At 37.0% G+C, this 27,747-nt stretch overlaps 1 protein-coding gene across 3 annotated transcripts in view; it reads right to left on the reverse strand.

The window, feature by feature from the left end:
• The window catches only part of PDE7A (phosphodiesterase 7A), a 111,205-nt gene extending 83,734 nt beyond the window's left edge, over nt 1-27,471 (reverse strand). The window contains exon 1 of one of the 3 annotated variants that reach the window (XM_032882651.1): nt 26,715-27,471. In XM_032882651.1, the coding sequence (XP_032738542.1) occupies nt 26,715-26,852 (138 nt within the window). In that variant the 5' untranslated portion in view covers nt 26,853-27,471. The remainder of the gene's footprint in view (nt 1-26,714) is intronic. The other 2 variants (XM_032882652.1, XM_032882649.1) reach the window with 2 other exon arrangements.
• Nucleotides 27,472-27,747: the final 276 nt, after the last annotated feature.

Here is a 27,747-nt window from a genome sequence, read left to right on the forward strand (position 1 = left end):
AGGTACATCTTTAAATACAAAGGCCATTAAAATTAAAATATGCATAGTGTGACTTATAATTAAAGAGAAGCAAAACAAACCTAATGAGACATTTTTTTTTTTGCTGCCTATAAGAGACTCATTTTATTTATTTTCAGTGTTCCAAAATTCATTGTTTATGCACCACACCCAGTGCTCCATGCAATACATGCCCTCCATAATACCCACCACCAGGCTCACCCAACACCCCACCCCACTCCCCTTCAAAACCCTCAGTTTGTTTCTGAGTCCACAGTAATGAGGCATTTTTATTTTAACTTATCACACACTGGCAAGGACTACAAAGCCTGATAACACATCAGCATCAATGAGGGGACAACAGGTACCCCGTGTTATTCAAACTCTCACTATCCAACTGAGGAGCTAAACAGATTAGGATAGATTTTCAAATGAACCCCTTATTATCTGGACTGTCCCTACTCTAGCTACCCAAATCTCAGGAAGTAAACAGATTGGGATAACATCCAATCTCTCACTGTACAAACTCTCACACTACAAATTCTCATTGTGCTAATTCAAGGAAAGGTTTGGACAACAAGGAATACACTGAAAGTATATACAGAGTTTTATAGTGAGTTTGTAAATTCATATAATCCTTTTAGAGATAACAAAATTGAAAATGGTCATAGCTCTTGACCCAAGTTCTTCCCCTTCTAGATATGTAATCCATAGACATACTCACATGGGAATGTAAAGATTATGTACATGATATTCTCTATAGCACTGTTCAGAAGAGACACACACACACACACACACACACACACACAAATACTGCTGGTCTAAATACCCTTGATTGGCAGGGACCTGATAAATGACATACAGTACACCCATACAAATGGAATTCATGTGCTCCTAGTTTTCTAAACATGAAAGATTTTGAGAAAAGATCACTTAAGTGAATTATTTAAGCTAAGGACCAGAATGTAATTGTAAATACTGAAAATGATAAAGGATTTTCAAGATTTTGACTTGAAAAATAAAACAAAAATATAAGTTTTAAGTTATCTTACATTTGACAAGATTTAAGTTATAATTTCAACTATGCACAAATTTCTTAGAATAAAAAAGAATCAGGTGTTGACTTTATTTTTTAGTATAATCTTTTCAACAAAATTGCATGATAACACAATATGCCACATCTTTCATGTTTTTCTCTTTGGAGATGATCGCAAAGATCTTATTTTCAGAAATACTGAATGGCTTCAGCCATTTTTCCTAGGAGCCCTCTCTTTAATCACTTACATCAAAAGTCACTGTAATCAAATCAGGCTCCCTTCAAAGCATCTGTCATTCTTAAGATTTTTCTGTTTCATTTGTCTGTCAGTAGCTCTGAGTTTTTAAACATCATATCCATGAACTTCATAAAAACTTGCACACTTTCCAAGACACCCAATTTCAGTTTACAAGTGACTTTGTTTTGTTTGCAAGTGATGACTTATTTTTGACCAATAAAAATGTTAACAAAGGGTCAGGCGCAACAACTGAATGAAAGAATTACATTTTTAACTTTAAAAGTAATGTTTTCATTACTAAAACTTTTCTCGTAATAACCAATCTAGTAACATATATATTAATCAGCCATTAAAAAAGAATGAAATGGGGCGCCTGGGTGGCTTAGTTGGTTAAGCATCTGCCTTCCGCTCAGGTCATGATCTCCAGGTTCTGGGATCGAGTCCCACATTGGATTCCCAATTTCAGCGGGGAGTCTGCTTCTGCCTCTTCCCCTGCTTGTGCTCTCTCTCTGAACTGAATAAATTATTAAAAAGAATGACATATATACTTATATAAAAATATCTAAAATTTATATATTTACAGAACAATATGTATGATTCCATTTGCTTAAACAGATTTTCATATGTATATGTATATGTGTAACACATATACATATAATACATACCAAGATACCTATATGTGAACATATTTTCAGGAAAAGCACTCAAGAAACCATTCACATTGCTTATCTCTTGGGAATCGGTAAGGTAAGGTTTACTCTAATTACATTTTACACCCTTCTAAATTATTTAACTTTACCACAAGGAGGTGTAACTTTTACAATGATGATGATGATATATATAAGTAGGATTTAAATTAAGTATATAGTAATAATAATCTGTGGTCCCAGCTTCCAGTAGTTTTAAATTAAGCCCTAACTTACAGAAGCCATTACATTCAGAAAACTCAAAGACTAATAAAAGCCATTTCAAGACATTCTTATGCAACGCTCAATTATCCTAACAGTTTTTTTTTTCCAGATTATTTCAGTCAAAAAACTTTTGTTTTTTCCGTTATCCTTTAGAGATAAATCGGAAGGATGGGTTCTGATGTACCAAAGTATATTGCTTAATATAACAATGAATCAAAAAAATTCACTGGTTTATGTCTCAGATTCCACATTGCAACCAACCTTTACAAAACTACCATTTCTTGAATTCTGGCATCATATCAAAGAAAAATATCCATAACTATAATTAAAGGCTATGATTATACACCTCCCTTTTCCAACTACATCTGAGTGGGGCCAGATTGTCTTTCTTTTTTTTTTTTTTTTTTAAGATTTTATTTATATATATGAGATAGAGAAAGAGAACATGAGCAAGGGGACCCCCAGAGGAAGAGGGAGAAGCAGGCTCCCTGGTGAGCAAGGAGTCCGAAGCGGCGCCTAATCCCAGGCACTGAGATCATGACCTGAGCTGAAGGCAGATGCTTAACCAAGTGAGCCACCCAGGCGTCCCAGATTTTCTTTATATACTTCCACCAAATGAACATATTTCGATAAATTCAATACAGAAGCCTATATGAGAACCCAGCAGTTTTCTATTAAAACCAGACAATGAGGAGATTTGAAAAGTATAAAATCAATACCATTCTTCTTTTTTGCTTGTGAATAGTCATCTTCTAAATTAAAAAACATGTTATTTATGTTAACACATAACTGGTATGGTTATTTGTAAATAAATAGCACTCGAATTTTTTCTGTTTTATTTCCTAATAAAAAAAATATCAGTACATAAAGCTCATTTAAGCAAAAACTCTCTGGAGTCTTCAGTAACTTTTTAAAATGGAAAGGAGGTCCGAAACCAAAAATTCTGACATTCTACAGACCAAAAGGCAAACAGCTGTGAACAATTTGTTTACAACAGGGATGAATGAACTATAACATGTGGGGTGGGGGTAATGAAATGTTACAGATACTGAATTTGTTTTCAGATGGGATTCAAGTATTTTTGTTAAAATTAATGAGAAAAAGAAGTATTTCAAGTTTTTATATTAACCTATATATTTACGTTTCCAGTGTCTTCCTTTCTTCTTGTGGATCTGAGTTACCATGAGGTATCATTTCCTTCTTTGAGTATTTCTCAAAGGTCTGCTTGCTACAAATTGTCTCGGTCTTTGCATATCACTGTATTTGTTTCACCTTTATTTCTGAAGGACAGTTTTGCTAAATACAGAACTATTCATAGACAGTTTTTTCTTTCTTTCAGCACTTGTATTTGTCATCCCATGCTAGCTCCTAGTGTTTCCGATGAGAAGGCAGTGATCAATCATACTGACGCTCCCCTGTATGAAACAAGTAATTTTTCTCTTGATTTTCTAGATTTTGTCTTATCTTTTTACAGACTGACTATGCTGTTTCTGGGCACAGGTCCTTCATATTTATCCAACTAAAGTTCAATGAACTTCTGGATATATAGTTTTTCATCAAATTTGGAAAATTTTCCAAAAGGCTATTTTCTGCACCTTTCTCTCTCTCCATTTGGGGGTCCCAGCACAGACATGTTGTATGACTGATGTTTTCCCCAAATCTCTGCGGCTCTGGTCCCTTTTTCTTCATTGGTTTTTCAGACTGAATCATATCTCTTGGTCTCTTTAAATTCAATGATTATTTTTATTGGCACCTTGAGACTACTATGGAACCTCTCTAGTGAATTTTTCATTTCAGGCATTGTATTCTTCAAGTCTGGAATTTCCATTTGATTTTTTTTTTTTAACTTTTTGCTTTGGAATAATTTAGATTTACAGAAAAGTTGCAAAGATAGTACAGAGAGTTCCTGTATATGCATCACCCAGCTTTCCCTAATGTTAATATCTTACATAAACATGGTACAATATGTCAAAAGTAAGAAACTAACATTGGTTCAAAACTACAGTCTTCATTCAGATTTCATAGGTTTCCCCACTAATCTTTCCTTTTTCCGTTCTAGGATCCAAATGCGGGACTATTGCATTCAGTCATCATGTCTCCTTGATCTCCTCTGATTTGTAATAGAGTCTCAGTTTTTCCTTGATTTTCATGACCTTGACAGATTTTAAGAGTACTGGTCAGGTGCTCTTACAGAGTGATCCTAAGTTTCATTTTGCCTGTTTTTTGTTTTTTTTCAAGATCAGCCTCAGACTATAAGTCTTGGAAAAGACTACTACAGAAGTGAAGTACTCTCTCATGATATCATATCAAGGGTACAGGTTTTTTTGTTGTTGTTGTTACTGTTTTTATTATTTCTAGACCCTCATCCAGAAACTTCATTTGTTGACTTATAATTTCCTGTATTTAAACATGGTTCTCTTTAATTCTTATAACAAATTTTTAATAGTTTAAGTCTTTATTAAACTCTAACATTTGGGGACATTAAGAGAAGATTCTTTTTCATTGCTTCTTTTCCCGTGCATGAGTCATACTTCACTGCTTCCTTACATGACTTATAATTTAGCTGTTGTTAAACCTTAGAATTTTATATAATATAATATAGCAACTCAGGATTCTGATTCTTTACCCACTTATAGGTGTTGTTGCTTCTTTCTTTTTGTTTGCTTCTGTCATTTTGTTTAGTATCATGTCTAGGCTAATAAGTACGTAAAATCTTTCTCTCTGAGGTATGCACTCACCGATATCTCTGCTCAGTTTTAAATATACTGTTTTTATTTTTAAGCCTGGTTTCCTAAGTGTTATCCCTTTGCATTACTTAGGGGTCAATCTGTGGTTAGACAGAGTTTATCTCGAACACCTCAAGCCACTAAGGCTCCCACCCCTGCCAATGGATATGTGTGTGGGTAAGGGGAGCTCATTTGAGTTCAGTCTTTTTTCAAGTTTGCCCCAGGTTTATCTTTCCATAGGGTCCTTTCAAGTCTCCTGGTGCATGAATGCAATTTCGGGGTCAATCAAAAGTATGTGAATACCTTGAGCCTTCCCAGATCTTTCTTGTGCTTATGTGCAGGCTCAATCAAGAATGTTTGCCTCAAATATTACTGTAAGCCCCTGCTATTGAGCAGGGGCCATTGGCCATTGGCCCTTCCTTGTACTTCTGAAAATGATGCCACTGGGCATCACCCACCACTCCGAGAACTGAGCCCTCTTCAAGCTGAGGTCTTTCAGCCCCGCTTCTTGCTGGCAGAACCTCCGTGCCAGTCAAGCTGGGTCACCGTGGGGTGGAAAGTGAGTAGTCCCAAGCCAGAATCCCATTGATTCCCATTTTTCTTACTTGAAGTTCAACAGCATAATACCTCAAAGTTTCATACAATTGGCCTCTGGTTAACCTCCAAAGTACTGAAAAGTTACATAGAAATAAAAAATCTATTCACATATTCATACTGTTTGGACCAGTAATCCCAGTTATATAAAACCATCCTAAAGAAATAACCCCAAATCATGGAGAATGCTGTGGAAATAAAGCATGTTCCTACAATGTTATTTCTCCTTTAGTGCCTCCCTCACAGCTAGGTGGAGCCCTGTGACTAAGTCCTCACCAAGAATGGAAGAGATACCACAACTTCCTCCCGCATTACTTCCACAGTAAACTGCCCTGAACCACTTCTCTTTCCCCTGCCCTAAGGCCTAAGTTTGGATTGCAAGCAACTCACAACCACAACAAATGGATCCCTGTGTTACCTCATGGAATGGAATCACTTCACCAACCTATACCTATTTCTAGGCAATTATATCACAACAAAATAAAATGTTACATTACTAAGTGACATTACAAAACCACACTTTTAAAAGAAATACATTCCAAAAAGCTACAAAATTAAAGGTACTGATTCATCACAGCTACCTTAAAATATGTATGTAAACAGGGCAAATACATAAAAATAACAATGTTATGGTGGAATTATGAATTATTCCTTTACAAACTTTCAAAAATATTGTTTAAATTATTTTGATAATTTTAAACACTGAAATTATTTAAATTAATTAAATTGGTTAAATATTTCAAAATCATTTTTACATTTCAAAAGAGATTTAAGGAATCTTTATACTATAAAATTTCATTATTTGTAGAAAACACAGATCCTCTGGCCAATGTTCAAATCCAAGATGCCTGGTCTGCAATCCAGCCACTGTGTTCTTTCTTTAATAAATGAAAAATTATCTACTCATGTTCCTCAAGGGCACTACTAGCTAGAACCTTAGCCAAATAAGACTGACTCTGTATAACCAAGTAAACTTTTTCTACTTAAAAAAAAAAAAAAAGTCCTTTCATTTCATCTTTTATACCTGTATTTCTTAAGAGAAAACAAAGTTTCAATGCAAAGGGATATATTGGAAACTGATCCAACAAAAAGCTTTATGTGTTTTCTCATCCAGCAGCTTCCATCAACCTAAAAATATATCTGAAGAAGGATGAAAGCTGGCCCCACTATGAAAAGCATAGCTTTTAAGATTAAAGCTACAGGCCCCCCAAAATCCCAAGAAACTGCAACAGCCCAGGCCAAAGAAAGCAAAACAGAGCTGCTAAAAACTTCGCTGTCCTCTCATATTTGAAACTATACAATCTCTCTAAAAATGCAGCTAATTTATACAGTGTTTTAATATGTCCAAACTTCCTAATAATTAAATTTAAGGCTTGAACAAGGGAAATGTACAGAACTCACAAAATATAACTACACATTTGTCCAATTATTAAAAAAAAAAAAAAAACGGTTCTGACTCCAACAAGACGTACCACAAAACATCAATCACTAGCCACCTGTGGCTCCAGAGTACATGAGACAGTGCTTGTCAGAACTGAAATGCGCTCTCCAAAAATATAATGATAAAAATAGGTCATTAATATCTTCTTAATACCGATTACATGTTAATACTTTGGATATAGCTGGTTAATAAAATACATTAAAACTAATTTGACCTGTTTTATTGTTTAAAATGTGGCTCCAGGAAAACTTCAAATTACATATGGGGCCCTGCTTTATTTCTATTATCCCTGGTGTTCTACTTGAACAAACCATTCCAGTTTCTAACCAGCAAAATTTTATAATCATTTTCTTTTGGTTTGGTACTCTCTAGTTCCATATTCTTATCCTAAAAACAAAAAGGGTATGTTAACCTGGGATTATGTCTGACATGGTATTGAACATAAGGGCTGCCTATAGTCAAATGGCTACTCAACAACAGGAATCTAACCTATTATCACAACCAAGGCCCCAAAAGAAAGCCAGATTCCTTTTATAAAGTCTTTAGAGCCTGGAAAGCTAATCCTCACTCCAACCAAGTCACTTACCAGCTTTCTATGAGGGAATGTGAATACCAATACTTCAAGAGACTGTCCAGAAATCCTTCAGCCATCAAAGAGTTAAAAGTGACCACCTTAGGATGGCATAAGAGGACTTAAGGCAGAAATGACTAACTTGCACAGCAGGGTGTGAGGAGGCACTGTGGGAAGGAAGGGATGGGAGGGAGTGTGAGTAAAGCAGAAAGCTGGACTTTGTAGGAGTCACAGATATGACTTCATAAGGGTCTGACTGACGTACTTTTTACATTTGCTTAGTATCTACATTATGTGAAGCACTAGGATTAACACAGCTAAATAAACAGTGTCCACTCTTAAGGAGCTCATAGTCTAATCAAACTGAAGTCAGGACAGATCAGTGTACAATGTCAGCTGTTTTGACAGTTAATCCTGAGCTATAATCTCAAGGACGAAAATCAGAGATGGTTACTAAAGTCAAATCAGTAGACAAAAAGTTGTAGCTAAATGGATTCAGGAGGTAAAGAAGGTTATGGTTAAATGGGTATCATGATGAATGGACTCCAAGAACCCTTTGAAATGTTACATTTGTGGCGTGTGTGTGTGTGTGTGAGAGAGAGAGAAAGAGAGAGAGAGGGAAAGAATTCATAGCAATCAACAGATGCTCTGAGGTAATGGTGTCCAAACTTGTAATGCATTTTTTATGAACTGTATATACCGACTTTTATGTACTCTATGCAACATGAATAAAATTAGGATCTAAAACAATAAGGCTAAAAATATAAATAAAAGTTCTAAAATTTTATTTTTATATCTTCAATGGCTTTTCTTGCATAGCCCACATGAATCTTGTTCTAAAGGAAATTTAAAAACACCACTGATAGGGAAGTATTTGTGGAAAGCCTCGACGGTTACTAAAACTACACCTCAACTGGAGATGAGTTAAGGTCAACCACAAAAATCCTTTGTCACTTCCAGAAAGTTTTTCTCTGAAAATGAAATGAGTATTTTCACTCTGAAACAAAGGAAACATTCTTAAAATGTTGGTTCTACACATGTCAGATAATATATACATACTTTGCTTTTATCTTCAGTTTGTCCTCCTTCATGTTAGTATTTTAAGCCCCTAAAAAACCTTCTAAATGTAAGATAGAAATTATCTTTAAAAATTGAGATTTTAGAAAAGCTGTGTAAAATGAGTTCTATGTTGATTTTTTTTTTTACTCGTAAAAAATGTGAGGTAGTATCACTAAATTTAAAATATTGCTTGAGGGAGAGATTGTGTGCTGTTTTAACAGTGAGAGTGCTTCTGTAGTACATTTAGAAGCTCTCAAGTCAATTGTTTTCGATATACTTTTCCAAGCATAAAATTTTTTGCCTCCAATTTCACATTTCAGTTCCAGAAAAATAGGTAATAGATATAGACAAATCAAAGAAAATAGCTAGCAGGTAATTAGTAATAAACATCTACTCCAAGTTTAATATCAATAAAAATCTAAGAAATGGAAACTAAAAATATTAGCAAGGTATGAAAAGGCACTCACATACTGTTCACAGAAATATAAATTGATATCATCACCTTTCTGGAAAGGAAATCTGACAGTATGCTCTGATCTAGCAATTACATTAGGAAATTATTTCAAAATTTGGAGAAAAATTTGTATATGAAAATTACATCACAATATTTTATTTCTATACAGAAAATGATTGGAAGAAAGTGTTCTAAAATGTTAACAGTGTTTATCCCAGGGTGGTAGGGCTACAGGTTGTGTTTACTTTCCTTTTTTCTTTTTCTTTTTTGGTATATTCTGTTTAAATAATAAGCATGTATTAAATTTAACCCCCCCAAAATTCAAGTTTTTTAGAATTCCTTTTAACAAGTATCACTCAGATCCTCTCAAACAAGTAAGTATCTGCTATTTCTATTTCAAGTAAGAGAGGGCTCCTATTCTAATCCTTGATTTTTACCTCCCCCTCACCAAAAGCATTCAGCCCCCTACTAAAGCACAGCAGAGAGGAGCTCTAGTCAACGACAGATCTAAGTTCAAATCCTAGAAACACCATTTACATTGTGTTACTTTAGGCAAGTTTTCTAAACTTCAGAGAATTCTTAAATAAGATTACATAAATTTAGAGATTAAGATAGTTTCATACCACAGTGGGCAGCTCAGAAAGGGTATAAAGATGAAGGTGGAATTTTAAGGGGAGGGAGTAGGTGGGACTATAAAATGAAATTACAGGAATACAATTTGGGATTCATCCCAGAAAGAGTTATGGTGACATATGATCTGACACGATAGCATGAGACTAAAAGAGTAAATTTTTCTTCAGTCTTCTGTATTGAACATTTCCTGTGTGTTGCACACTAGGGACACTGCACTGAACAGAGTAAACAAGATCCCTGCTTCCTGACCACACATTCTGTGGTAGCAGGGGTGGGGAGTCAGGTGGGGGTGGGAGGCGGAGACAGACAAACGAATCAAGTTAGCGGTGTGCGCCACAAATAAAACAAGGTGAGAGGACAGCTGGGGGATGGGGTGATGTTTTAAATAGGGTGGTCAGAGATGATTGCTCTGCAGAATGGGCTGCGACTGGAAGGACAAAAAGCCATGACAAGATCTTGAGACTGAGAGGAGAACAAGAGCGAAGTCAAAGATGGGAACAAACCTGATGTGTTCACAGCAAAAAAGCCCACTGTGGAAGAGGGAACTGAAAAGTTAGCAGGTGTGAGATTACATGGGGCCATAGCATGAAAAGGAGTTTGGGTTTTATTTTCACTGTGGTAAGAACCCACTGATGTTTCAGCAGAGTGGCATGAGCTGACTGCATTGAAAAAATTACTTCAACAGATCTGTGGAGAATTCTAGTGACAGGATGCTATGACAGCAGGCCACACATGCCTTGAACTAGGCAGGATTGACAGCACAAGTTGGGGTGGAATTCCCATAGAGGCTGATTTTCAGACCTATCTTTCAAACTCTTTCAGACCAGTACAAAGATTTCTCTTTCTAAAACCTGCCCTGGTTCTCCCAGCTCAACTGTGCCACTACTAAACTTCATATACTATCATAATGAGAACATATATAAATTGTAAAGTGTATTACAATTCTAGATTTACATAGCTATCCCTCCTACTAGACCAAGCTCCAAGAACCAAGGCAGGAAACATGTTTCATTTCTCTTTGATACACCTAGCAGAGTACCTGGCATATAAATGTGCTCAATTAATGTCTGCCAATTCAAAGGACGAACAAATACATTTACAATAATCAAAGCCATTTGTAGTCATTTCCTAGGGCTACTGAAATAACACAAACTTTGTGGCTTAAAACAAAAGAACCTTATTTTCTCTCAGTTCTACAGGCTTCTGAAGTCCAAAATCAAGTGTTGGCTGGGAAGAGCTTGTTACCTCTGAAGGCTTTAGGGAAGAATCCTTCTTTGCCTCTTAGGAGTTTCTGGTGTATCACAGCAATCCTTTGCATTCCTGGCTTATAAACTGTATCACTCCAATCTGTTCTATCTTCACATGGTCTTCCCTGTGTGTGTCTCGGTCTCTGTGCATCCTTTCCTTTTAGAAAGACATCAGTCATTGGATTTAGGGCCTGTCCTAATCCCATATGACCTCAACTTGATTATATCTGCAAAGATCCTTATTCCAAATAAGGTTACATTTTGACGTTCCAAGTAGATATGAATTTCTGGTGGACACTATTCAACCCACTACGCCATTCAACACCACAATGGATTGCCTTATAAAGTGGTAATCTTATTCCAAAAATGTTCAAGCAAAAAGTGAATAGCCAAAATGGATGTTCAACAGAGAGATTTTTTTTTTAAAGATTTTATTTATTTGACAGACAGAGATCACAAGTAGGCAGAGAGGCAGGCAGAGGGGTGGGGGGGGGCAGGCTCCCTGCTGAGCAGAGAGCCCGAAGTGCAGCTTGATCCCAGGACCCCGGGATCACGACCTGAGCTGAAGGCAGAGGCTTTAACCCACTGAGCCACCCAGGCACCCAAAAGAAGAGATTTCTATATTGCCTCTGTGTGTCCTTTAAAACCTCTGTGGTTTCAGTTTACTTAACTGTATGTTGAGGAAACTCATTTTTATAGTCTCTTCTAACATAAATGTTCTGATTCTGGGTCATAAATTTTCTTGATGATTTTTTACGTTTTATAAATATATTATGCTAATATAGAGACCCTTAAATATGTGAATAAATTAAACTATAGCAGAAAGCTTAACTTTTCAGTTCTGAAATAGGCAAAATAGTTTTTGTAAACTATCTCCCACCGAACTTCATTTCCCCATTAAAAATGCAATGTAGGGGGCACCTGGGTGGCTCAGTGGGTTAAGCCTCTGCCTTCGGCTCAGGTCATGATCTCGGGGTCCTGGGATCGAGCCCCATATTGGGCTTCCTGCACAGCGGGGAGCCTGCTTTCCCCTTCTCTCTGTCTGCCTTTCTTCCTAATTGTGATCCCTCCTGCTGTCAAATAAATAAATATATTTAAAAAAAATGCAACGTAGGGCGCCTGGGAGGCTATGAACAACCCACTTCTGAACCAGTGAACAACCCACTTCTGAACCACCTATTTATACTTATTGAATTATTAGCTAGCTAGACCTTTCTTCATTATTTCTACATAACAGACGTGTCACTTAATGGTAAGTTTTTTAAAAAAAGCTTTACTGATTTCTATTACAAAAGTGATATATTTTTACTCTTAAAAAAATTCACAAGGCACCTGGGTGGTTCAGTCATTAAGAGTCTGTCTTCAGCTCAGGTCACGATCCCAGAGTCCTGGGATCAAGCCATATGTCAGGCTCCCTGCTCAGTGGGGAGCCTGCTTCTCCCTCTCCCACTCCCCTTGCTTATGTTCCCTCTCTCACTCTCTCTGTTAAATAAAGCAAAAATCTTAAAAAAAAAATTTCACGAGCACAAAGATAGTAAAAATCACCGCAAGTCCCAGTCCCAAAGATAGCCACTGTTAACATTTTGCTGACCAACCCCTCAGACTTGTATGTATGCATACATTGGTGTATATAATATCCTTCATATTTTTATTTACAAAACTCAGATGTTATGCAGAAAGTTACATAAACAGCCTAATACACATGTTACTCTGCAGGTAGTCTTTTTCCCAAATTGTTATGCATACCTTCCCAAGACGAATATGGATATATGGCATCACTTTACTGGATAGAATTTTATGCTGAATTAAAACAACATATTCTAACCAACCACCACACTGATGAGCACTGGAATAATCTAAATACCCATCATTCCAGTGTTACAAATTGTTACCAAAAAAATTTCTGTGCATTTGTTTTAGCAAATTTTTGCAACTACCCCTTTAGACAAATTCCATGACTACAAAAAGGGTAGTATTCACACTTAAAATTTGGATTTGTAAAGATCTACTGCCTTCCCAAAATGCTGAATCAAATGATGCTCCTAGTTCTTTATATAAGAATAAGCCATTTTTCTCAGACCCTGCTAACACTGAGTTTTGCCAGTCTTTGCCAATATGAAAATATGATTCCCCCCACCAAAAATACTCTTTCTTTCTTTCATTCTTTCTTCCTGCATTTCCTTTATTACTACCAAAGCTAAACATGTTTTCCTATATTTGTATTTCTTCCTGGAGATGAGTGTTCTACCAATTTTCTAATGAGTAGTCTTATATTTTCCTATAGGTTTTTTTTTTTTTTCTCCTTTTTCCCTGTAAATCTTATTGCTCTTGCTCTGTTAAAAGAATCCTTTAGGAACAAGGTAAAGGTTATTTCCTTTCCCTCCTCCTTTTCAATGTCACACTGGATATCCTAGCTAATGTAGTAAGACAAAAAAAAAGGGAACACGGTAGAGATTGGAAGACATAAAACTGTCTTTGTTCACAGATCTCATGACTGTCTACAGAGAACATCTTGTAAGAATAAGGAAAAAAACCCACCTGGAACAAAGGAATGCTATGGCAAGGTTAAAGGATACAAGGTTAATACACAAAACCAACTTCTTTCCTGTATACCAGAATGAAAAAGTGAAATTAAAAATTTAAACACAATACCATTTACATTATCACTTCCAAAAATGAAATACTTAAGCATATATCTAACAAAAAATGCACAAGATCTATGAGAAAATAACAAAACTCAGATGAATAAAAGAGGAACTAAATAAATGGAGAGTTACTGCATATTCATGGAAGGGAAGACTTAACATTGTCAAAATGTCAGTTCTTCCTAACTTAATCTAGTTTCAATGCAATTCCAATCAAAATTCTAGTAAGTTATCTGCACACAGTGGTTTGTGGCAGTTTTACTCCTGAGTGCCAAAATTTAGAAGCAATCAAGATGTCCTTTAGTAGGTGAATGGAAAGACTGTGGTACAACCAGACAACAAACAGTGCTAAAAAGAACTGAGCTATCAGGCCATTAAAAAAACAGAACAAAAAAAAACAAAAAAATGGGAAGAAACTTAAATGCATGTTATTAAGTGAAAGAAGCCAATCTGAAAAGGCTGGTGACTATATGAATCCCACTATATCCAACTATATGACATATATGATATATATGACTATATGACTCATAGAATGTATAACACCGAGAGTGAACCCTAACATATAGTATGGATTTTGCATGATTATATCAATGTAGGTTCATCAATTGTTACAGATGTAGCTGTCTGGTGGAGGGTGTTGATAAAGTTGGAGAAGACCATAAATGTGTTGGGGCTGGAGGCATGTGGAAAATCTCTGTACATTCCTCTTAAATTTACTGTGACTTTAAAACTGCTCTAAAAAAATTAAGTCTTTAAAAAAGGTCTGCTATCTGGAATAGCTTCACTGTTTTTCTTAAAATTTTATTAAAATGTCCACTATAAAGAGTTCAATGAAAAAAGTAAAATGAAGTAAAAAAAAATATCAAAAAATTCCATCACCCACCATTTCATATATAAAAGGCTATAGAGTGAACAATTTGTATAACAGGAATATTAATTATTTTATTCCTCAATGTGAAAAAAACTTTATTCTTAATTTTTAAAGTATAGGTGAAATACATCTTTCTTTGTAAAAGGTTATTCCTGTTGTATATAACTCTCATTTCAACAAATCAAACGGTATCTTCCCAACTGGCCATTACACTTCCAATAATGGTTTGGCTTTATCTCTTACTACGTTTTAAGAAATAACTCACATAGTTTTAAACTGAATGTGTTTGTACTCTGACTTGTTTACATAATCACTGGATTATACATAGTTGCTATTCAAAGAATAATGTTCAGTAAAGAAAGACTGAAATTTAAGAAAATTCAAAGGTCAATCCTTTCACAAGGAAGTAGGGGATATAGTGAGAGAAGCAACAAAGTTAGAAAGAACTAATTTTAAAACTCTAATTTCTCCACTGTCTAAATTGTGGGATCTTGGAGAAATCACTTAACCTTTCTGAATCTCAACCAGCGAATCTTTAAAATGACTTACAGGATTCCTTTCAAGTATTAATATCCTGATTCCATTTCCAAAGAAGTCCTAGAGTGATTAAGCATGAAGACCGAGATTAGAAGTAAGCATATACCATGGGGAAAAAATTTGATGTATGAAATATTATTTCTATATGCCTGTGGAAAATGGTAAAATACAACCAGAAGATAATAACAAGGTGGAATATAGAAAACGAGTGTCTGCAAACTGGGGCATGCACGTATAGCCCTTAGAAGCACAAGAGCATGGAGAGTTTCAAAGAAATTAATTTCTCAGGTTTCAACTTCCATATATACAATTTTCTAGAATCATTCCGCTAATCCAGTATAGCAGTTTTTATTTACCTCCACCCCCCTTTCATCCCTACTCCTCTACCACCTCACAAAGGAACCTGCAACACTCAACGCTTCCCTATACTTACTGTGGAGCTGACCCATGTCTAACAGCTCTATCCATGGCAAGAAAGTTAATGACTTTACAGACTGGGGTATCCATTTTTTTTTTTTTTTCAAGTAAAGGCGTCACCAATTCTGACTTCCATGAATACAGAAGTTAAACCAAATGTAGTTGCTACCTAAGTATTAAAAATAATTTTGAAAAAAAAAATTTGATCAATCACTTCATTGTCAACTTGGAAGAATGTGTGATATTGCTAAAACAAAGCACTTTTTATTCATGAGATTTCTCAATAGTTTCACTATTAAAGTAAAAAAGGAAGAACAGCAATTTAAGTTTTTACTTATTTGAGAAACAGAGAGCATGAGCAGGGAGAAGGGCAAAGGGAGAGGAAGAAGAATCCCCACATGCAGGACTCAATCCCAGGACCCTAATATCATGACCTAAGCCAAAACCAGAAGGTTAACTGACTTAGCCACCTAGGCACCCCAAACTTAGGAAAGTTTGAATGTTTTTAATTATAATTGTTTTTGCACAGAACTCAGAAGAACTGGGTGACAATTAATACAAAACATTTTTTATTCCCATTCACTAAATTCATGAATTTACTTACTTTAATTGTAGAAAAGTATGATAGTGTGATTGGTACAATGCTTCCAAGTATAAAATATGTAGTGACAGAAAAATAGAAGTGAGTTCAAGAGAAAAATAAATATAAAAATTCTGACTGTTAAAATTAAGATATTGTTCACATATTTTTTGAAACAGATGTGGAAAGTATCAAGTTGTCAAAAACTCCCTGGATGTATTTTAAATAGTGATTTAAGTAATACACCAAAAATTATATCATTTACAAATACTGAAACTTAGAGGAAAGGTTGTTTTGTTTGTTTGTTTGTTTAAGTAGGCTCCACAACCAGCATGGAACCCAACATGGGGCTTAAGCCCATGACCCTGAGATCCAAGACCTGGGGTGAGATCAAGATTCAGATGCTCAACTAACTAAGCCACCCAGGCACCCCTAAAGGAAAAATTCTTAATATGTGAGAAGGTTTATAGTTTTGTGTTTGTTTTTCCAGTTCTTTGAAGGGGGTACATGAGCAAAAAACCCTGATAGTGAAAGTTAGAACGTATCATTTGTCCTAACCTTCCTAAGATATTACCTACTGGATATCCTCACCTGGATACTCCCCAGATACTTGAACTCAATATACTCAAAGTAAATGTATTATCTCTTCCCCTCTGCGCACCGCCCCCCCACAGAAAAATAAAACCTGTCTCCTCTTCCTATCTGTATTTTTGTTATTAGCTTCATGACCTACCTGGTCTCCCAGACTAAAAAAAGTAGGAATTTTTTTTTTATTACTTCCCACATCAAACCAGTTCCTAGGTCCTAACTCCTAACTTTCTAGTCCTTGTGCCATGGTCATTGTTTAGCATCTCCTCATGGGCTATCATCAAATAGCTCTTCAAAACAGTAACTATGCTTTTTTTTTTTTTTTTTTTTTAGTATAGTTGACACACAATGTTAGTTTCAGGTGCATAACATAGTGATTTAACAAGATTATACATTATGCGGTGCTCACAACAAGTGTAGCTACCATCTGCTCCCAAACATCCCTATTACAATATCAGTGACTATATTCCTTATGCTATGCCTTTTATTCCTGTGAATTCTTCATTCCATAACTGAAAACCTGTATCTTCGACTCCTACTGCCCATTTTGCCCAACCCCTCACTCACCTCCCCTGTGGCAACCACCAATTTGTTCTCTGTATTTATAGGTCTGATTCTACTTTTTGTTTATTCTTTTTTCATAAAAAGATTTCACTTGAGTGAAATCATACAGTATTTGTCTTTCTCTGACTTATTTCACTCGGCATTATATCCTCTAGGTCCATCCATGTTGTCTCAAATGGCATGATCTCATCCTTTTTTATGGCTAAGCAATATTCCAGTGTGTGTGTGTATGTGTGTGTGCGCACGCATACACGCACACATCTTCCTTATCCATTTGTCTATCAGTGGACACTTAGGCTGCTTCCATATCTTGGTTATTGTAACTAATGATATAAGAAACATAAACCTTTTCAAATTAGTGCTTTTTTTTTTCTTTGGGTAAATATCAAGTATTGGAATTACCGAATCATATGGCATTTCTATTTTTAATTTTTCAAGGAACCTCCATACTGTTTTCTACAGCGGCTACTTAAATTTACATTTCACCAACAGTGCATAGGAATTACTTTTTCTCCACACCCTTGCCAACACTTATTTCTCGTCATTTTGATATTAGCCTTTCTGACAGGTATATGGTGATCTCTCATTAGTTTTGATTTGCATTTCCCTAATGATGAGTAATGTTAAGCATCTTTTCATGTGTCTGTTGGCCATCTACATGTCTTCTTTGGAAAAAATGTCTATTTAGGTCCTCTGCCCATTTCCTAATTGGATTTTTTTTGGTGATGAGTTGTATAAGTTCTTTATATATCTTGGATATTAACCACTTATCATAGATATAATTTGCAAATATCTTCTCCTATTCAGTAGGTTGCCTTTTTGTTTTACTGATGGTTTTCTTCACTGTACAACAGCTTATTTTGATGATTCTCAATAGTTTATTTTTGTTTTTGTTTCCACTGCCCTAAGGAGACATATCTAGGAAAATGCTGCTACAACTGATGTTGAAGAGATTACTGCCTATGTTGTCTTCTAGGATTTTTATGGTTTCAGGTCTTACATTTAGGTCTTTAATCCATTTTGATTATTTTTGTGTATAGTGTTAAAACATAGTCCAGTTTTATTGTTTTACATGTAGTTATCCAGTGTTCCCAGCACCATCTATTGAAAAGTCTTAGTCTTTTCCCCATATTCTTGCCTCCTTTGTCATAGATTAGTTGACCATATAATCAAGAGTTTATTTCAGGCGTTTATTCTCTGTTCCAGTGATCTATTTTTGTGCCAGTACCTTACTGTTTTGATTACTACAGCTTTGTAGTATAACTTGAAATCTGGAACTGTGATACCTCTAGCTTTGTTTTTCTAACAATAATTACACTTACATTTACTTCTCAACAACTCCCATGGAGAGTGAAACTACTTTATAATTGTCAGAGCTATACAGAATTACCTATAATGTGCATAATTGAGTTAGCCAAAGAAATTACAGCATCATGAAGTTGGAAGGAACCGGAAGAGTCAATCCCCTTGACCGTATCTTTCAAACTGCTATCTCAATTTATAATCTCATGAAGTAGCCTGTTCTCTCTCTGGACATCTCTGTCAGAGATCTGGACTCAAATACAACTTGTTTCACTTTTTCTAAGATTATTGTGATTAAAAAGAAGATTCATGCTAAAAGAAGGACATTGGTAAAATTACACAAAATTCTAAACAAAAAGGTAAAAGTAAGTTATAGTTAAACATCCAGAGATGGCTTCAGTTAGCATCTGGGGATACCTATGCCTTTATTTTTCTTTTTTTGTGAGTATGCATGGTGTATAGATATGTATACATTTTGTTATTTAGTTTTAAACAAAATTGGGACAAACTATAGATGATCGGTATTAAAAGTAAAGGCAATGTATTAATTTTTTTATTCAATTGCTCAATTACTTTTCAGCAAATTTACAATTTATATCCTACTGGCATTTTGTAATCTTCATGTTATATACTTATTTTATCATTCTTTTAGTTTGCATTTCTTTAATTATTAGTGTGATTAAACACAAGGGCTATGTCCCTATTGTTTCTACCTATTAGTCTTATTCTACTCTCTACAGTAACATTCTTTTCTCGTGTCATAAAAGGAAGAAGAGAACACATAGTCTTTAGGACCCCCAGAGCTTAATCCATTTCTACTATCTAGTTGTGTTACCTTGGACAAGGGATGACTTTAAGCTTGTATCTTCTCTGATATATTAGCAACTGCCCTCACCAAGTAGAACAGGGTATAGCAATCAAGAACATACAACCAATCAAAATCTTAACCCTTCCCTCCTTTTTCTCATTCACATGGTAGTAATTCACATACTGGAAGAGAGCAATGCTCTATCATCTTTTACCAACCACTCTTCCACCTCCACCCCCAAGTTCTTGGCCCAAATTCTAAGGCTTCCCTTTTCCAAATTAATGTCTCCAATTTCTTCATTCACATATCAAACAGTGTGCATTGAAATCACTTCATTACCTTGGTAAATATCTTCAGAGTATGATTTAACTTAGTCATGTCCTCCTAGAAAGTGGCAACTAGAACAAAATCCAGATATGATTTGAAACAACCAAAATAAAGGTTATCACTTCAAATAATCACCTCAAACCATCAAATGTGTTTTCTTTATCCACATCTATGAGCCAACAAAAATCTATAATCATTAAACATAAAGACTAACTACATTCTATGCACCTTCACGGAGGCAGACTAGGATACAAAGTAAGGGTGTGAAACATGAGAGGACTTTCTCAAAGTTCTTGTGATGCGTTGGGCAAATAATGTATTGTGTCTAAGGTCAATTTACTCCTTGGGAAAAAAGGTAAAAATGGGAGTAACAGCACTTACATAGAGTTTTTGTAAAGATTAAATACATCAATTACAGTATCTGGCATGTGAGGTACTCAATAAATAGAAACAATTATCACTGAAACAAGAGTACTGCACCTTTATTAAGCACCATTTGTCAAGTACTTTACATGGTCCTGAGCTCAAGCTTGGTCTACCCGAAACGCAGATGAGAGAGAGGGTTGGCTGAAACTTAACCAATTAACAATTCATCTTCTTCCCCCAATTCTCCCTGCCCTACTTTCATCCTCTCCTCCTCTTGCCATCATCTTCAGAAAATGAAGAGCCCTCCCTACCAGTAGGTGGAGGCATGGAGCAGTAATCCAAAATTCCTACTCAAAATTACAAGCAGGAGAAACTTCTGATCACTGGCCCAGATCCATTAGGAAGGGAACTTGCCAGCAGCCAAAATGAAGCTCTGCAAGCTTCAAAAGCTCATCTACAAATGTTTTTGTTCCTTTCCTCATATACTACTACCTCATATAGTATACCTGAATGCAAATACGTGAAAGTAGCATTCATTTGTGAGTAACCTTTGAAAGACATTTTTAACAATATAAAAAATCAACAAAGTCTATATTGTGTTTAGGCAAGAACAGGCTATTTAAATATGGGAAAGAATAAACACTCAATTTTCTCTCAATTCAAATTAAACAAGATATGAGCAATCTGTAGAATAAAAAATTTTAAGTTGTTTCTAACTTAGAAGATTAAAAATTAATTGTTGACATTTTCGGGAATTCCCTTTGGCCAAAGGGAATGTAAGAATGCCCAGATTTTAAAGACATTTAGTCAAGGTACTTCTAACAGAATTAGATTTTATATAAACACAAACACACAGTCTTTGGTACAGAAAACTGAATTCCTTAAGATCTTCATGCAATGAGAATTCTTTTATCACCTAAATTTCCTAAGTGTCTTTAGTCCAACTAAATGGGTATCAATGGTCCCAGGCAAAAATCTGAATTAAGCAAATCTTTATCAACTTCCTTTTTCTTCAGCTCTTCTTTTTCCAAACTTGTCTCTATACCCATCACTAGAAAGAAGTTAGTTCTCTAAAATTACTCTGGTCCTTCATGAAAAGATAAAGGAAAAAAAAAAAAGGAAGGAAGGAAAGAATGGTTGAAACTTAAAGTATAAGCTGACATCTTATCAAATTGCCCCAAAGAGAATGGATGGTACCTCTCCTTTCCATCCAGTGAGTTCCCTACTCTTCATAACTCCCTGAAAAGGCTTAATATTTTACCTTTTGCAGGACATTTGTGTTTTAAAAAAGAATTCTTAAATAGAGAGTATGTACAGCTGATGGAACTCTAAGCATAGCAACAAGGCAACAAAACCTGGGCATAGGTCTAAAACCTCTTCCAATCACATCCCACAGACTAAACGTGTTCCTGATGACAACTTGTAAACTAGCAATTTGAACACCCTACTCCTCAATCAGAATAACACTCCAAATACACTATAAATTTACATTAATATTATGTTTGAACATATATTTGAATTATAGCATAGATATAGATTGCTTCAGAAATAAAAGCCAAAATATGGTACTATTAAATTTAAATCAAAGTAAGAAAAATTTCTGAAAATAGAAAAATGAAACCAAGATCCCAACACAAGTGTTTCAGGAGTAGATAGGGAGGAAGCTCTCAGCAAATGAACCACTCCAGGACGTCCCACTGACTGTTCACATTGGCTTCTGAATGTAGATTTGTGAAGAGGGAACTACTATGGTGACAGTAATTTGGAATATTGCACTATTACAAACTGACATTAGATGTATAACAGTCCTTACAAACAAGCACAAATGAAATCTGACAAAAAGGAAATGTAAATGCACAGAAACACTTCGGAAAGTGTGTATTATTGCTTAGTCTAAGTTGAAACAAACTCAGCATACCACAGTGCATCTAACATAGAACATTTCTATAAATGTTTATAAAACATTCATAAAATTCTTACTAATTATATAATATTATAATCTAGTAATCTATGATTGGTGATGAAAGAGTGATAATCATTTATCTTAGTATTGCAAAAGGACAGAGCATTCTAGAAAGCCAAAAAATGTTCTTACTTCTTGACCCAACCCAGTGATACCATTCTAAAGATTTTATCAACATGTACGAAGGTGTTAAGGTTCTGTGTACAACATCAAGACCTGAAATAGCTCTAACGTTCAACATTCAGATAATGTGGTACTCATAGATCAACATGACATCACCACTAATGATCATTAAATATACATAAAACCATGCTGATCTCGGACAGCATAGTAGCCACTAGCCATATGCAGCTATTTAAATAAAACTAAATTTACAATTCAGCTCCTCAGACTAGCCACATTTCAAGTGCTTATCTAGGTATATATGGATAGTGACTATTACACTGGATACTCCAGAGAAATTTTCCATCATCACAAAAAGTTCTGTTGGATAGTGCTGCCCTACACAATTTCCCGGACCATCCTCTAACAGCCCCCACAACATGCACCCACTTATATAGAAACATCTACATAATCTTCAGGCTTTGGCCTAAGCCTCAACTACTATGTGAGGCTTCCCCTGATTTATTCAGGAAATCTGGGTTTACCTTCTTGTAGTCTCATTATGCCTTGATAACTCCAAAATAAAAATTATGTCACATATAATCGTACCATTTTCCCCAACATAATCCTGTAGGCTTCTTTAAGAACGAACTTTTATCCAAGGGACTTTGAACTGTTCTGGCACATCTAGAAACCTGAAAATTTGTCATATACTAAGAACATTGCTAAGACAACAGAGATGTATACTGTAAGTAAAAAATGTTTATGTATAAGGAACATAATGTATCAAAGAAAAATGTGGTTAGGTTGGCAGGCTCACAAGTCATTTCTTTTTTTTCAATTACTAATTCTTTGCATTTTCTTAGTACTCAATACAAGGAATCTCATTCTCAGAAGGTGTTTTGTAAATATTTATGGAATAGTTTCTGTATTTAAAAAAAAGGAGAAAAAGACACCAATAAGGAACCCTAATGTAAACTATGGACTCAGGGTGGTAATGATGAGGCAAAGTAGGTTCAGCAATTTTAACAAATGTATTACTCTGATGGGGGATGCTAATAATGGGGGAGGCTATGCATGTACCAGGCCAGAAAGTGTATGGGAGATCTCTTTACCTTGCACTCGATTGTACTGTGAACTTAAAACTGCTTTAAAAAGATAATGTCTTCAGGAAAGAGAACCTAATATTTTGTTCAATAATACATACCATCAATTTATGATAAATTTTAAAAATTAGATCACAAATTTCTAACCGAAATAATATTTCTCTCCGGTGCATAGAAAATCTGACTAAAATAATCACAGGCACAGTGCTTTGGCATGTCATCAATACACTAAGTCAGCTTCCACACTTACTAAGTACTTACCTATGCAAAGCACTATGGACACAGTAGTGAACTAGACAATTTCTTCTTTTTTAAAGTTTTTAAAATTTATTTGAGAGAGAGAGAGAGAGAAGGAGAGTGAGAGGGAGAAGCAGACTCCCTGTTGAGCAGAGAGCCTGGGACTTGATCCCAGGACCCTGAGATCATGACCTAGTCTAGTCCAAGGCAGATGCTTAACCGACTGAGCTACCCAGGCACCTCAAGCAAGACAAGTTCTGCTCTCACAAATATTTTACCTAAGTAATAACTTTATTCTCCAAGAAAAAACCTTGGATAAAATCTTGGATAAAAAATCTTGAATAACTTTAATATCAATTATCAACAACAGATACTCTAAAATGGCAAAAACAAGCTTCTCTTATTCTGATTTTTCAAATAATTCAAAGAACTCATATTAACCATTTGAGAAAGTAGTACATGACCTGGTTTAAAACAAAAAGTTAATGCCTCATTTACTTGGCATTCTTGGGAGAGTTAGTTGGTATTCCACAGAAATGAATTTTTCAGACAACTCACCCTTACCCATTTAAGCACTGGTTTGGCATGGAGATTTTTTTAAGTGGGAATCTTTCCATTTTTAAAAGCAGATTCAATTAAGTATTATTTTGACTAATAATTATTGGGTTGTATAACACTCAAGCTCCTAAAGTATATGTCCCCAGGGTTCCCTTTTAAAAGTTGCTGGCTTTGAAGAGTTTTTCTTCTGATCTCCAGCTTTGGTGAGTCCGCTGTCAACTTTTGCCAGTATCAGTGAGAAACTGATTCTAGCAGCCTCCAACCCCTTTAAATTTTCGCTGCTTGCAACACAAGTTTGTCAGAACTTTACCTAAAACACACAGGCTTTGAGAGGATCATCAAATCTATATTTTGGTTGCTCAGTCTTCTGCTTATTTCCTGAATCTTTTTGAAGTCTGCAGTTATAAGTTCCAAACCAGGTTTGGGATAAAGGAGTGCTATACCTTGATAAAAGTCCTTACATTGTTTTCATATTTAAAACTGATGCCCAGTCAGAGGTAACTTCATTACTTATTCACTCATCCAACAAGTATTAAGTACCTACAAGGAGATAGTCTCCAGTGGTACGGTGAAACTGAAGAACTGAAAAAATTGCCAGTTTTGAACATATTCTAAAATGGATTCAGAAAAATAATTTCGTAGCACCTTAAAAAAAAAAAAAGAAAGCCAGGTTTGGAGGGTTTTTGGTTTTTTTTGTTTTCTTTTTTTAAGTATTAAATGAAACTACCAAACCACCTCAGCTTTTTAAAAATTTTGTACCTTTAGACTTAGGAACTGAAAATTCAACGGTTTTGATTTAATCAAACATTTATTGTATAAAGCTCTGAATAAGATTCCCAAATTTTCTTTTTTTTTTTCTATTACACATTCCCATCTAGCCCTAGATAAATCACTAGCAACATGAGTCTTGGTAATGATAAACAGTCTAAGTCTTGGTAATGATAAATACACCCATTTCAGCGCATGGTAAGTTTAACATCATTTTAATGCTGGGCAACAATGTTTAGAAAAAATGTTATAATTCAAGAAACTTTCTGTCCAAATTTTCGTAAGTTCCTATATATTTCACTTTGGGGTATAGTTTTTTTACTTTTTTTTTAAGCTTTAGGAATTAGTAAAATATGGTGTAAATCTACAATATTTGCTTTATCTGCCACAACCATAGTTTTAAAATTCCATTACCCATTTAAACCCAAGGCTAGGAAATGAGTCAAGAAGGAGCAGAGCAGGGCTTCAAATTGGTCTCTGAGGATTAATTATGACAACAGGTAAAACCCTGGTATGAGGCTTGTTTAAATGCTCTTGGAATCTCCTTTCTCATTCATTTTCTCCTCAGGGAGCACAAGTAACTTTATTGCTATTTTATTATTTTATAAAAAACTACTTATCATCCTTATTATTTATACTGATCTGGAAATGGGTATTAGTTATGTGCCTGTGATCTGAGAAAGTTAAATAATGTTGTGAAGTGAAAAAAATTACATTAAAAACCTTTTCCAGCAATGCACTAACATTTCTTCAACATTAATTTTGAAACCTGAAAATGCTTTAAGCTTAAGTACTATAAAGGCAGAGAATGGACTTAACTTTCAAAATAACAATGTAGTATTATTTAAACTACTATAGTAACCACAAATTTGGCTCTGACCTCATTAGCATACCATCTTGTCCTGTGAAATAAGTCTCATTTCAAACAAAAACAATTTACAGAGAAATCCAGATGGTCTCTTGCTTTCTCTACCATTCAGGCAAAGAAGCAAATGACAAATATTTATTGGACTCACCTATCATAAGCAAAATCTCTACCAGGTGCTATCCACACTACGGGTTTAAACATATATATACACACATAGACCCGGCTCAAGATAATTACAAGTGGAGAGAAAATATGCTTCATAAAAGATACTAACCAAGAGGAAAAACAAATATATTCGAATCAAAAACTGATCACAAACAGGTAACATTATGGCAGCAGAAATGCAGGGTACTTGGTTCAAATGTAAACAAAATTGTTTTTGCCTATTTTAAACCTGGCAATCAAAATCACCCAGAACTAAGGAGTTGGGCCAACAGCATCACCAAAGGAAAAAACCGAAATTCTCAGGAGCGACTGGTATTGGACCATTCAAAATAAAGTCTCCCTGTGAGTGCTCATTAGTTTCTCTCCTAAAATCTCCTTATCAAATTATAAACAAAACTGATGCCTGTTTATCAACTTTGCAGAAACCGAAGCTCTTCGGGGAAGCACTCCCGATTCTTGTTTCTTTGCTAGCACTTAAGGTCCATCCACAGAATAGAAGGGGCTGGGGAACAACGACGAGGAATTGGCCTATTGTTCAGAGAACCGCAGGACCATCCGAACGCCACGGGGCGCGCGGGAGCAGGGGGGAGGCGAGGCGCAAACGCTGCACAGGTGTGTGCATGGGGGGAGGGGGACAGGTGTGCCCGCGGCCACAACTAAGGTTAGAGAGGCCCGACTTCGAGATCCAGACTTCGAGAAAGGGAGGAAAACGGTCATTCCCGAAGCTTAAACCGCTGAGCACGGAGGGGGCGGACCTGGAGAAGGTCTGAAGGGCTCCCAAAACCCACCCGGGTTGGGCGCGGGGAGGAAATCAGAGAAGGCCGGGGAACTTAGAGTGCAAAGCTCGAGGATAAAAGAGAAGGCTCTCGAACCAAGAGGCCAGCCTAGAAATCCCCAACAATGGACAATGTTGGGTCTGAGGTAAATGGCTAGGAGACTGAGGGTGTCGCGAAGGTGAAGCCGGGTGGGAAGAGGGAAACAAAAGAGAGAAGCCCCCAAGTGTGGGTTCCCGGCGGCGGCGGCGGCGGCAATTACCTGTGAGAGTTGCCGGGGATTGGGGCAGCCGAAGAGCGCGGAGCTGGAGCTGAAGCTGATGGCTCCTCGGCGGCTGAGGACGTGCTGGGGGACCGGCCTGTCCAGGGGCAGCACCGGCAGCTGGTAACATACTTCCATTGAATACGCCCGCCCTGCCCCCGCGCGGCGCCCGCCCAGCCGCGGCTGCCGGCCCCTGCGCTGGGAAGGGGCCGCGGCTCGGGGGCGCCGGGCCGAGGGGGGGGCAGGGCCGGCGGCCGCCGACCCCGGGCCGGGAAGCCGCACTCACGCCTTCCCCACCCCAACACTCCCCCCGGGCCTCCGGCGGGAAGACGCTGCGGCGGTCCCGGCGACAGTTACGAGGACCGGCGCGCGCCCGGCTCCGGGGTGTAAGCGGGGGCAGCACAGGCAAAGTCGGAGGGGGAACCCTGCCGCCCAGGGGCTCCTCGGCCGGGAGGAGCGGGTCCGGGGAAGGCAGAGCAGGAGCGGAGCAAGGACAGAAGAAAGCGGTGCAAGAAAAGACTGCCGGAGCCAGCGGCGAGACCCAAGGCGCGCGGGGCTTGGACCAGCCACCAGCTCGGGCCACCACCACCGTCCAGCCCCTCCCCTCCCCCGGAGCCTGACTTCACTCCGCCGCCGGCGCGAGCCCGGCGTAATTCACACTTTGCAGCCGCGGACGGTGCGCCAACCACGGCCGCCGCCACCGTGACGTCACGACGCCGCGCCGCAGGCCCCGCGCCACCGCAGCGCCCAAGGAGACGGACTAGCGGCGGAGGGGGTAAACCGCCTTCCTCCAGTTCTGCACGCTAAAGTCGGTCACTGTCCTCTCCCGCCACACGCCGCCCTCCCTCCTCCCGCACCAAAATCAACCGCCAGCTCCCCCTAGCTCTCCTCTATCTGTCCTCCACCCAAGGCGCGTGCGCACGAGGCCCCACCGTGTGGGGACATTCCCCTTATCGCGAAACTCTTGTTTTCGAGTGCGCTGAGGGTGTGAAGTGGGCTCAGCCTGCGCTACGAGAGATATTCGGGCCTTCTG

This window comes from Lontra canadensis, unplaced genomic scaffold (genome assembly GCF_010015895.1).
Source record: "Lontra canadensis isolate GAN:19392208 unplaced genomic scaffold, GSC_riverotter_1.0 scaffold83, whole genome shotgun sequence".
Lineage (NCBI taxonomy): Eukaryota > Metazoa > Chordata > Mammalia > Carnivora > Mustelidae > Lontra > Lontra canadensis.